Here is an 11,152-nt window from a genome sequence, read left to right as displayed (position 1 = left end):
CTTCAGATTCCCACTACAGCTACAAACACCTAATCCTAAACACACCAAATTGCAATACCTGGGGTGTGGTTTATTTAGCTTTGTGTGTGTGTGTGCACTCCAGTAACGACGTACAATAAAAGAACCAACACTTTTAATTCAATTAGGTTTTATTTTGGATATTAATGTTAACATTTTTAGAAAATGGAATCAAAGGCTTTGGAATCAATGCTTTTTTAATACATAAAGTATTAATAACTGCATATCAGCAAGGAGTCATGTCTTTTTTTTCTTATTCTTTACTTTCTTTCTGAAGAATATAGCATGCTTTATAGCTGATGTTTTACAGATGCCCATCTTCACCCTCTTTAGAGTTTTCTGTCTTTGCCTTTTGTCAGCTCTGTAAAGCAAAAAAAGGAACATGCAGATTAGAATAAAATGGGAGAATGTATTCCTTCGTTTGTTTGTATTTTAAATAATCTGTCCATGTAAGTATATGAAGTCAGAAGTACTGTCTCAAGAAGTAAAAGGAAGCTGTACTCCATCATCCAAGTGTTACTACATTTAATCTTCCTAAACTGTTCATCCACTTTACTGCCACTGATTATTTTCTATTCATGTATTATTCAGCATTTATTTTTAAACTAATGTAGAAAACTTCAGAAATGCCACTCAAAAAGTACAAAAAAGTACATACAGACTACACAGACTTTCAAGCTCGATATATAAAGCATTAATATATAACAGGAAGATTTAGAATGAAGTACGTAAAACTTAACATTACAAAGACTCCTGGAAATAATACAAAATATAACTAAATATAACTATCAAGTGGGTTGATTTCTGTCTCTGACAGAGAATGTATTTCAGTGTTTTGTGTTATGAACACTTTTAACAAAATATACAGATGTTTGTATTAGAAAAAGAAACCTAAGTTTATCCCCTGCAATGTCAGCAAAAAATAACCAGTGACCTGAAAGGACTAAACCATTCCAGTACAACACACACATGGCAGAAATAACAGATGAGGCTTCATGAATTCCTTTTAGAATCCCTTTTAACGTTTTTAAGCAAAGAGAAAAAACAGTAAAGGAGGGAATTTTTAGAGAGACATGTAAAATGAAATATTCCTAGCTTTTAGCTTTAATGCTCCATAATCAAAACTCATTAACATCACAGCAGGACATGAAGCAATACACCTGTAAGTGTAGGCATAGCAGCCAACTAATAAATCCCGTGATGCTGGTCCAAGAAGTTACCAATCTGAATCTCACTTTACAACAGAGGTACATCCTTTGGGAGGGAAGATTTGCATTTCCACTGCTACAGCCACTCAAGCAAAGAATCACAAACAAATCTACACACTATGGAGAGGAAGTTACAAAAGTGTGGGCCAACTATCCCAAAATGGAAAGACTGAAGCAACCCACTGGATCAAATCCCCTTTTCTCTTTTCAGTTAGTGTGATCACATGCATTTTTATTTTTACTGTCTTCTGATACATACAAGATATGTGCTTGTGTATTGTTACAGAAGCACAACCATGGCAGAATAGAAGTACTTAATATCACCCTCATTAACACAGATCTTACATGGCAAAGATACAAACCATACCACAGAGAGCACCTGAATTACAAGGAAAAAACAAAAAGACACCACAACAAAACAGAAGAGACAGGAAGCAATTAAAACAGTGTAGTGAGTTTTTTCTGCCCTTTTAAGAGGTGACTGTAGGGTACAAAAGTGTTTCATTAATTTTGAATCTTCTTGACAGAGCTATCCCATGCACTATTCTTGTTTGGGATCCATATAAATACCTTTTGAAAGACAAGCCACAGTTAAGGAACTGGGAGCCAGGGTAAGTGACCTGCCTGTTCTCTATCATATCCTCCTTCAGTACATCCTCCCCAGCAATACAGCAAGTGAAAGCTGACATCAACACACAAAACAAAAAACAAAAAACAAAACAAACAAACAAAAAATATCATCTTTTTCTAAACTGTTTCCATGAAATAAAATCTAATCTCATCTTAGTGCTATTTTTTATTATATTAGTGCAGTATCACACTTACTGGCAAACTGTTCTGGTGTGGGAGAGACTGGGGCAGGTGGTACGTTTGTGCCCTGCCTTGCCACAAACAAAACAGCCAGCAGCAGCCTTCTCACAAGAGTGGTTTTGAAGAGCACAGCAGTTGCAATTGTTGCAGTGAAACCAAGCTGCAAAACAAGTAGCATGATTTACAGTCTTGAAAAGGTTTAGAATTATCATCTGGATGCTGTATTACCAGCTTTTAAAATTTGTTTTACTTTTACAAAGATGAATGTAGTCAGTTTCAGGTCCCTTATCACATTCTATAAGGCAGCCAGGTACTCCTTCATTAGATACACTGTGTAACTACTGCAGTGTATCTGAATTATTTTGCCTTTAGAGCTATCATCCAGTAGGAACTCCTAATATAAAAAATAGTCCAGATGTTAAAATGGACTTTACAAATAGCAGTTTCTGTCACAAAAATTACTGCTTCAGCTATTTAAACACAGCTATAAATAAAACTGCATTTGCAGACAATTTGATAATGCCCTCACAAGCATGTTAGTAATTGTCTATGTGTTTATAAAATTCTAATGAAAAAGTTCACAAAATCAGGAAACAGATGATAAGTAAGTTTTCCTATAAGAAATGTAATTGGGATTTAGTACATCTTGACAAGATTTTATCAGATTTCTACATAGTGTAAATGTACCAAAGTTATCAATTGGCAACTCATCTAAAACTGACATTTTTCCTTTATCTCTTTTGAATGATTGCATTTTAGTTCTTTTACACTTTTTCTTCTCATTCGTCATCCCAGTTTCTCTGGATCATAGCTTTAATAGTAAGTGTATTTTGATTCAGAAGAAGTACTTTTATGTACTTACAGGGTTTTACACATTTTTTGCAAAGAACACAGTGTTTCCATCGTCTACCATCCTACAAAAGATGAATAAATGCATGTTTGTTAAAAAAAACCCAACACTGAATCAATCTTAAAACTGAACTACTAATGTATGGTCCCCATTATTTACAGAAACAACTCCTCTGTAGGGAGGACTCTAAATTAAAAGCAACAGTCCGGAGAATCCATGACAACAGCAGCAAAATGGCTGCATTTTAAAGCTGGCAAGAAAAATTAGAAGACATGTCAAGAGACCACTGATGAAAACAATGTGGTGTAAGTGGCAAGCAGCCAAATTTTCCTGTCATATTTCCAACACAGAGGAATTGGGGTAACAGAAATTAATTCCCAGCAGGTTATAAATTGTGTCCTGTGAAGTTATTAGTAAGTCCAAAAAATTGAACTGACTGGGGGGTTCCCACAGAAATAAGTATCAGAACAGGTTTTTAAAAGAGCAAAAATTAAAGAAGGTCTTTGACTACTGCTAAAAAACCTGTCCCAAAAGGTCGTAATACTTACTTTTGACGTACATGAATTGCATATCTCACAGTGCTGGTTACCAGAACTAACATACCGTTGACATAGAGCACAAAACCTGGAAAAAAAATGAAATATATTGGTCCATGGTTTGCTCAAGAAATGTAGATTAATTATATACAAGTTAAACAATAAGCATAAGGATGGCAAAATTACTTTGTAAATTAAAGATAACGGTTTTGATGCATAAAATCACCACTTAGGACCAGGGCCTCATAATCATTTAGACACAGTACATCCCAAAGTAAAATTCAAGTGTCTGAATTCAAATTAGCAACAATATCAGCAGGAAATCATGCTAATTCCACTCCTGATGCTTCTCAGAGGGTTGATTTTATTAGACACTGTCTCAGCCAAGCTGATTATCAGCTGTAAATATGTCTCACATTTCCTATAGAGTGAGGAAAAATGCCAAAAATGTAAACCTCTTTTTAGGTGCCCAGCTCTCCTACACATTGTTTAAAGAACATGTGACCATAGAATGAGACAGAGAAACGTGCTCTTGAGCTGGGGATCCAAGTTAGGTCTGACAATACTGAACAGCACCATCCCCATCTCCTTTAGATTCTTCATCCTTAAGAACCAGCAGAGTCTTGAGCATTAATATATCTTACCTGTAGCCCTCTTCTACAGGAAGTACAATCATACTTGGGGTAAGGTTTGTGAAGATACGGACAGGGGACTGTCTACGACCTGTCTTGCCATGCTTATAAAGTGCATGATTATCATAGTCTACCTAGAAAAATAAGACCATAGAAAGAGTGTTAAACTGCTAAGTGCAGACAGAACTATTTACATAGTTATTATCTTTATTTGTGCCTTATATAAAAGGCTAATTTCAAATTATGTTACAAATTCTACAGCAAGTATTTTGTCTCATTTATTTTTAAATTTGTGCAACCACAGTATCAAAGCTAAACTGTTTTATTTATTCCTTTTTGTTCTTCTGCATGAGATCTCTGAGGTAACACTGCAGTTCACTGTTCTACAAAAGAGCACCTCTTAAATTAAAAAGAAACAGAACTATACTGTTTGTCTAGCTGGCAAGAATTGATGTACACCTTAATTTATCTCAGAATAATTACAAAGTTGCAAACCAACCAGCCCTACTTTTTTCCAGCACTGCATTCAAAGACTCAAAAATTCTCATCTAGCAGGAAGGCAGAGTCTACCCTATCCTGAGTTTCCAATTTTCTTCAAAAAACTTCCATTCTGTGAGACACAAATACGTTGTCCACAGCACAGATATCAAATATTATGCAGAGCTGTTATATGAGAAAACAAAACTCTAATGTTATGGATGTCCATGACTGCTCTCTCAAAAGTCACTGATGTACACACTCTTAAGCAGTTCACAGAACAGATACAATACTGGAGAAGCTGATGACAGATTATTGCCTTATCATGAACAAAATCATTACATAATTCCTTATCATTCCATTGTTGTCATTCTACCCTGGTCTCAGCTACTGACATTTCAACATCTGGGAAAAATGAAACACTTTGCCTCTCCCCTCTGCAATATGCACCTGTCAAAACTAGTGCAAATTCTGTCACAGTGAAAACCTGGCAAAAAATGAGTTAATGGACAGATGACAGATGAGGTAAAGGTATATAACAAACTGCAAGAGTGTGACAAAATAATCAAAGGTATGGCTAACACAAATACAGAATCTGGGGTTCACATGGTGAGCACCATAGGGCTTGCAGTGCCTCTGATGTGGTCAAAATTGAAGTTCAAGAAGGTGTCCCATGTCCCAACTAGTGGCACCATTCTGTCTGCTTTCATTCATACTCCTCTCACATTGCACACAACAAATGCACAGGGTTCAGTCATACCTGATAATCCATCATTCTGAAGCTTGGGAAAAATTCAAGAATACGAGACTCAAAGAAATATGGAAATATCCAGAACATGGGCATCTCTGGGTTGTTATGGCCTAGAAATAAAGAGATTTAGGTGAACATTTAAAAAAAAATCAAACAAGGTAGATGAAGCAAAACTGACAGTAAATGTTCTGAATACAAAAACATGGATATGTACATCAGCTTGGAAGCAAAAACTTGGTCTTTTATGCAACAAAAAGTTTTGTCACCTGTGGAGCTGTAAGCTCCCCTCTTACCACCTCCCTAGGCTGGCAAGAAACGGTACTGGTTTGATAGCTTTTTCTTCTCACCCTTTAAAGTCCATTTTAATTGCAAAGTAGATTTTTAGAAAGAATTGTAAAAAAATCTTAAGTAAGAATTAGCTATTATTAAAGTAAAAGCATCAACAGAGCAAACTGGATATAACATAGTCCATCTTTAGAAATTATAACATGAATGCAGTCACATTCACCTGAGGAGAAAGAATCACAGGCTTTTAAATAGGTAGTTTTTCTTACAGTGATGTTATGGCTCAGCACACCTCTCTGGATGTCATACATACCCACTTTTTCTGTCTCTGTCCACATGGCCATCAGTTTTTTAAAACTTGAAGCCAGTGCTTCCACTAAACCTCCAAATGGGGGATCAGCTACCATAATGACTCTTTCACCTTTGTCTTGATACAAGAATTTCCTACATGTTTCACAGGCAGCCTGTAAGAAACAGATTAATTTTGAGAAATACAGATTCAAGAACTGTAAAAATACTTTTAAAATTAGTACTTTAGAAGTTTCAACTTCAAAGATGGAAGTTATTTCCCCTTGTGGAGGTTAATCTCCTCTTGTGTAGCATTTAAAAAAAGCAGAACTAGATCTGAAGCCCTGACAAGTACTACCCTTTAGGTAACGTATCAAGGACAGATGCAGTTCAAACTTATGATAGTCTTCTTCCAAAGGGTATCAAAGTTAACTTGGAAAAAAAAGGTCATTCCTAGCAAGAAAGAAAAGTGAAGGCTCAGAAATACATTTTATTTATGCCCTCTAACTTTAGTTTTATTCTGTAAAGCATTATCAAAATAATGAAAATTTATTCCAGGCATAACTGGTTATAAAAATATAAAAATTATAAAAATATACTGTGTGCAAATTCTAGCAACCCAACCTGGACTTCACAATTAAATCAAATATAAACATTTATTCACTGCCATCTTGCATTATTCTCTCAGCTGTTACTTAGATTCTATTGCATTCCAAAAATAGATTTTTAACACTGATATGTATTCAACAGTGCTGCAGTTCAGTCCTTGAAGACCCTGCAATACAGCCTCATTACAGGTGTCACCTTTTTGCACCTTGAAAGGAACATTGCAGTGTTTATAATGCAGATGAAGAGTCCTTTAATTTTTACTGAAAAATGCAAAATTTGAATAGAGTAATTGTTTTCAAAAATTCAAAGGTAAGGCTTTCCAGACCAGCCTCCCATTTTATTCTAGACAATTCTTTTTACTCTCAAGATCCTGTTCAAAATTCAGCTTTTTAATGGAAAAAAATCTGATAATTACCAACACAATGTGAATGGTATTGCAATTAAGCTTGTTTATGCAAATCATGGGTGGCTTAGTAATAATAGGAGAGGAAGAACAAAGAATGAGCAAGTACAATATTAGGATAAAAGTTTGAAATTAGTATTTGGAATTGAAAAAGCTTCATTAAGTATCTCACTGCAGCTGCAGGTTGCCTAATTAACTCAAATTTAAGCAATCAGTGTGACATTTAAAAAGAAACAAGAAATACACCATTTTTTTTAAAACTGTGAAACTAATTCAACCTCATTTTATGACAAGGTTAACCTGTTGATCTTGCATGCCTGGAATAAAGCAGAAAGGAACTCACTCCTTTTCCCTCCCACCTCAAGTACCAGTGAACAAGTCCCAGCATCAACTGGACTTGCGAAGGCTGGGAATAAACCAATTTATTCTCTTGTAGGAACACAAGAACAGGGCTAATGAATATGTGGCAAGAACTTACACTAAGCTGTCATTTTAATAAAAGCAGAAGTGTGTAACATCAGGTGGTATAACTAACTTTTAGTATAACTAACTTTATCTTGCTTTTAATGAAGTGGGAGAGAATAACTGAAGAGGCACGGTCACTCCTTGATTTCCAGAACTGTTGACCACTTCTGTCTCCTGATAGCTGTTTTCTATTAACTAGTCATGATTTTCTAACAAAACTCTTCATTAATGATACGTACTTCATGAGAAAGCACTCAAGAAACACTTCACCTTACCTCTCCACCAAAAAAATAATGATTAAACATGTTGTAGTGGCAGAATTCATCCTCTGTGTAAAACTGTGAATACCTGTAAAATAAGTTTTATAGTAGTAGAAAAAAAATAAACAACTGCTTGCCTGCCCTAGAGGGCATTTACAGAGGAAACAAGGCCTTCCCATTACTGACAACACATACCAGAACTGGGAATTATGAAGTACAATTACTTTTCTCATATACTGGACAGCATTTGTATTTGTGTGCAGGAACAGAGATGCAGATACAGGAAAGGGTAAACAACCAGCAATTAACCTTCTAAAGCAGCAAGAACACAAATCTTTGTTCATACTCTTCAAACAGATAAACAACTATCAAAACCTACCTGAAATCAATATCTAGCAGAAGGCTTCTAACCCTGAAATCTTCTTCTTGTGATGCCTTAGTCTGGATCATTTCATGAAGCCTGAAGTGTAATTGGAGCAAAGAAATTTAACACACAATCATTGGCTTCAGAAAACACCTTGCAAGACAAGAATGCCTGGCACTTTACTAAACCTAAAAAACCAAAAAGAGAAAATGGAGTAATCTGAATTTGGATGATTCCATTTGGCTAATATTCAGTTAGAAAAATATGTTAGTCTTTAAAAATGAGAAGGCAGTGGAGCCTACTGGATCACCATGAACTTAAAAACAGGCCAAAAATAAGCAAAGAAACTCACTGTGTGTTACAGAAGAAACAGAACAGGACATTTATAGTGTATGTGTGCACGTGTTATTTGCATTCTTCTCCTGTCTCTTACAAACTCAAGGCGAGACCCCACTAGATTTTTGGATAATACCAACCAACTAAAGCATAGTGAACCTCTTACTATGGGAGAATCTTTTGATTATTTAAACATTAGTGAGCTGCAAGATGTCTGAGACAGCAATATCTGAGAGTGTACCAGTCCTGACTGACATACCGAGGAGTTCCAACAGAGAGCACTCGTCTGAATCCCAAACCAATAATCAGATCCAGCAGGAACTGACAACTCCTGTCTGCAAACAGATACTGTGCATTTGTTTTTTTATTCTCCAGGGGATGCAGAAGTTTACTGGGAGTCTTTAACTGTGCAGTGGAGACATCACAAAGGAACTGGTGATCCGAGTGTTCTTCCCATTCAGCTGGCAATAGCAATTGTTGGCATTCCTGGCAAAATCTCCTCTTTGATAATGGCAAAAGGACAAAATTCTTATACCTTTAAATACAAAAGACAGCAAGGAACAGATTTTGAAAAAGCTGGTATAAAGCACAGGGGAGCCATGAAAGGGGTTTACTATTTTGTAAGAGCTCAGACATTTTAAGCATTTTACCACTGTTTGACAATCCTGTTACCATTGCAAACAAACATCAGGAGTCATTTTTTGAATTTCAACTGCTACTGATATGTTGTTAGCATGTTATGAGCAAGAAGAATTATACAAAGAAAAAAGAAAATACAGTTCCCAGGTTGAAAATACCATGTTTAATTAGATGCTTCATGCTATTTTCTTCTTGCAGTCAACCAGTTCTTATTTTTCCAAACTCCTCTGGCACATTTTGTATTTTAAAGAATCCTGAGATATTATCTCTATGTTCAGAGTACTTAAACTTTTACTGCTTGATTTTCACTTAAAAAATACAGAACAATACCTTTCCACATTCTGCCTGTGTGTAAAAGAAGGCTGATGATTTCTGTTATACTCCTCACGTGCTGCAAGCCTGGTTTCTGACACCTGTAGAATGTATGTACATAAAAAGTCACCAAACACAAAGCAATGCTCTGTGTTGGGATTAAACATCAGTATTAAAAAGGGTGCATCAAAGAAGAAATGTTTTAGTTATGCTGCACAGAAGAATAATCACACTCTTTGGACTGTAGTTGCAGAAGAACACCCATGACTGCAGCACAGAGGCATGCAGTGTAACAGCACAAGCTGTTCACCTTGTTAATTTAAACTGTGCAAAAAAATAAACAAAAACATTCCATTTTTCTACCACACGTAGCAAAAACTCAAGGAAAAACTCAAAACACGATTATGATGAAGACACAGAGAGATACAGTTTCCACCCTGATGCATGCCAGCAGATGCATTCCCTCTGCAGAACTAGGAACTGCTGCTCCTGCACAGCTCCTAACAGAGGAAATGTTGCCCCAGTATTTTGTGTGTGAATACTGCAAAAAGCATGACAGCTCTTCTCTGAAACTTCTGCTTGGTTTCCACAAAACATACTTCATGGTTTCACAGCTAACAAGAGTTTCAAAACATTGGCACAACACTCATGGAACTGATTTGTTTAATGGGGGGAAGACAACAAAATCCACAGAGCAAAAGACACCGTGATACAAGGGATATTCAAAATTAAATTTCTCTAGGAATACCATTAAAATCTAAAGAACTGTTTAACTACCTCATTTACCTCAGCAGTAACCAGCAGAGCAATGAAACATAAACCCAACTAAACCCCATCTGTTACTGAGCACAGCCCACAACACCAAGAGAGGCGTTTAGGATACATAAAAGTAACACAAAATGTAGCAAACAAACTGGCAAGTTCTCCATGAAGAGCTATGAGCTCGTTACCCTCCAATCAAGCTTTTATATGGAGAGAAATTGCTGCAGATATTCTGAGACTACTGAGCATCACTCTGATCCCCACCACCTTGCTGGTTTGTATGTTCCAGTGTTTGCCTCAATCCAGCAGGTTTTGTGTTAACCATGTAAGATCACAGGAAATTAAGGGTTGGAAGGGACCTCTTGGGATCAGAACAGAATTTTGTGCAACGCTGCGTGGTACTGGTGAACAACTTCCAAACTTGAATTCCCAAGTGTTTTGGCAATACACCAACAAATGACAGTTTTGCTATAAACACACACAGCCTTCCTTAAAAGTTAGACTTGCCACCTTCAGAAATAAGTGCTCTGACAAATAAACAAGTTTTACAAAACAGCAGTGGCATCAGATTTCCTGGACAAAATACTGTTTTTTAAAAAAAAAATAAAATTTTGTTAGAGGAAAAAAACCCCACCACTATTTCCCATAGTACCAAGCACCACTCTCTTACCTTCTCATCCTCCCACTGGAAAAAGTCACAGTCTTTTCTATCCCTACAAGCTGAACAAGCATAAAATCTTCGTCCCTCCTCTTTCCCTTGGCTGGTCTTTACAAACAGCAGAGCAGGCCCTACGGAACAAACGTCATACGAAGACACAGGAGACATCAACAGTTGTTTTGAGGCTCAAGCTCCCAGAACAAAGCATTAACCAAGGCTGCCCACAAACACAGCCCTCCGGGGGAGCCGAGGAGGCCGAAGGAGCCGAGCGACGGGGAAGCCCAAACCCCCACACCCCTCATCCCCGGGAGCCGCTGCCACCTCAACCAGGCCCTCCAGAGCCCCCGCAGTGCCCACCCCCTCACCCCCACCTCTCCTGGGGGTCCCGGCTCACCGTGCGGGCAGCTGGGAGCTCCGGGTACCAAACCCAGCAGGTCCAGCCCTCCCGGCCCGGCCCGCTCCGCATCCCCACAGCCGCCATCCGCCATG

General features: G+C 37.3%; 1 protein-coding gene across 2 annotated transcripts; it reads right to left on the bottom strand.

The window, feature by feature from the left end:
* Nucleotides 1–133: 133 nt before the first annotated feature.
* Nucleotides 134–11,152, bottom strand: ZCCHC4 (zinc finger CCHC-type containing 4). 2 transcript variants are annotated; one of them, XM_030449863.1, is made up of 13 exons: nt 11,058–11,152; nt 10,676–10,794; nt 9,262–9,344; nt 8,552–8,827; nt 7,972–8,052; nt 7,608–7,680; nt 5,881–6,031; nt 5,292–5,392; nt 4,067–4,188; nt 3,435–3,510; nt 2,899–2,950; nt 2,052–2,196; nt 134–379 (listed from the first exon to the last, which is right to left on the bottom strand). In XM_030449863.1, the coding sequence occupies exons 1-13, from the start codon at nt 11,149–11,151 to the stop codon at nt 256–258; spliced, it is 1,497 nt and encodes a 498-aa protein (XP_030305723.1). In that variant the 5' UTR covers nt 11,152; the 3' UTR covers nt 134–255. The 2 variants fall into 2 exon arrangements, with proteins under 2 accessions (XP_030305723.1, XP_030305724.1); XM_030449864.1 differs by lacking the exon at nt 10,676–10,794.

Source organism: Calypte anna, chromosome 4A (assembly GCF_003957555.1).
Source record: "Calypte anna isolate BGI_N300 chromosome 4A, bCalAnn1_v1.p, whole genome shotgun sequence".
Taxonomy (NCBI): domain Eukaryota; kingdom Metazoa; phylum Chordata; class Aves; order Apodiformes; family Trochilidae; genus Calypte; species Calypte anna.
This window is presented reverse-complemented; position numbering and strand designations above follow the sequence as displayed.

Bases quoted from the DNA above. Each gene is read 5' to 3' on its own strand.
- ZCCHC4 (XM_030449863.1), bottom strand. From the start codon at position 11,151: ATGGCGGATGGCGGCTGTGGGGATGCGGAGCGGGCCGGGCCGGGAGGG. The intron at 10,795-11,057 runs GTGAGCCGGGAC...TTTGTTCCGTAG, and splicing joins AGCTCCCAGCTGCCCGCACG to GGCCTGCTCTGCTGTTTGTA. The intron at 5,393-5,880 runs GTATGTATGACA...CTTTATTTCTAG, and splicing joins GACAGAGACAGAAAAAGTGG to GCCATAACAACCCAGAGATG.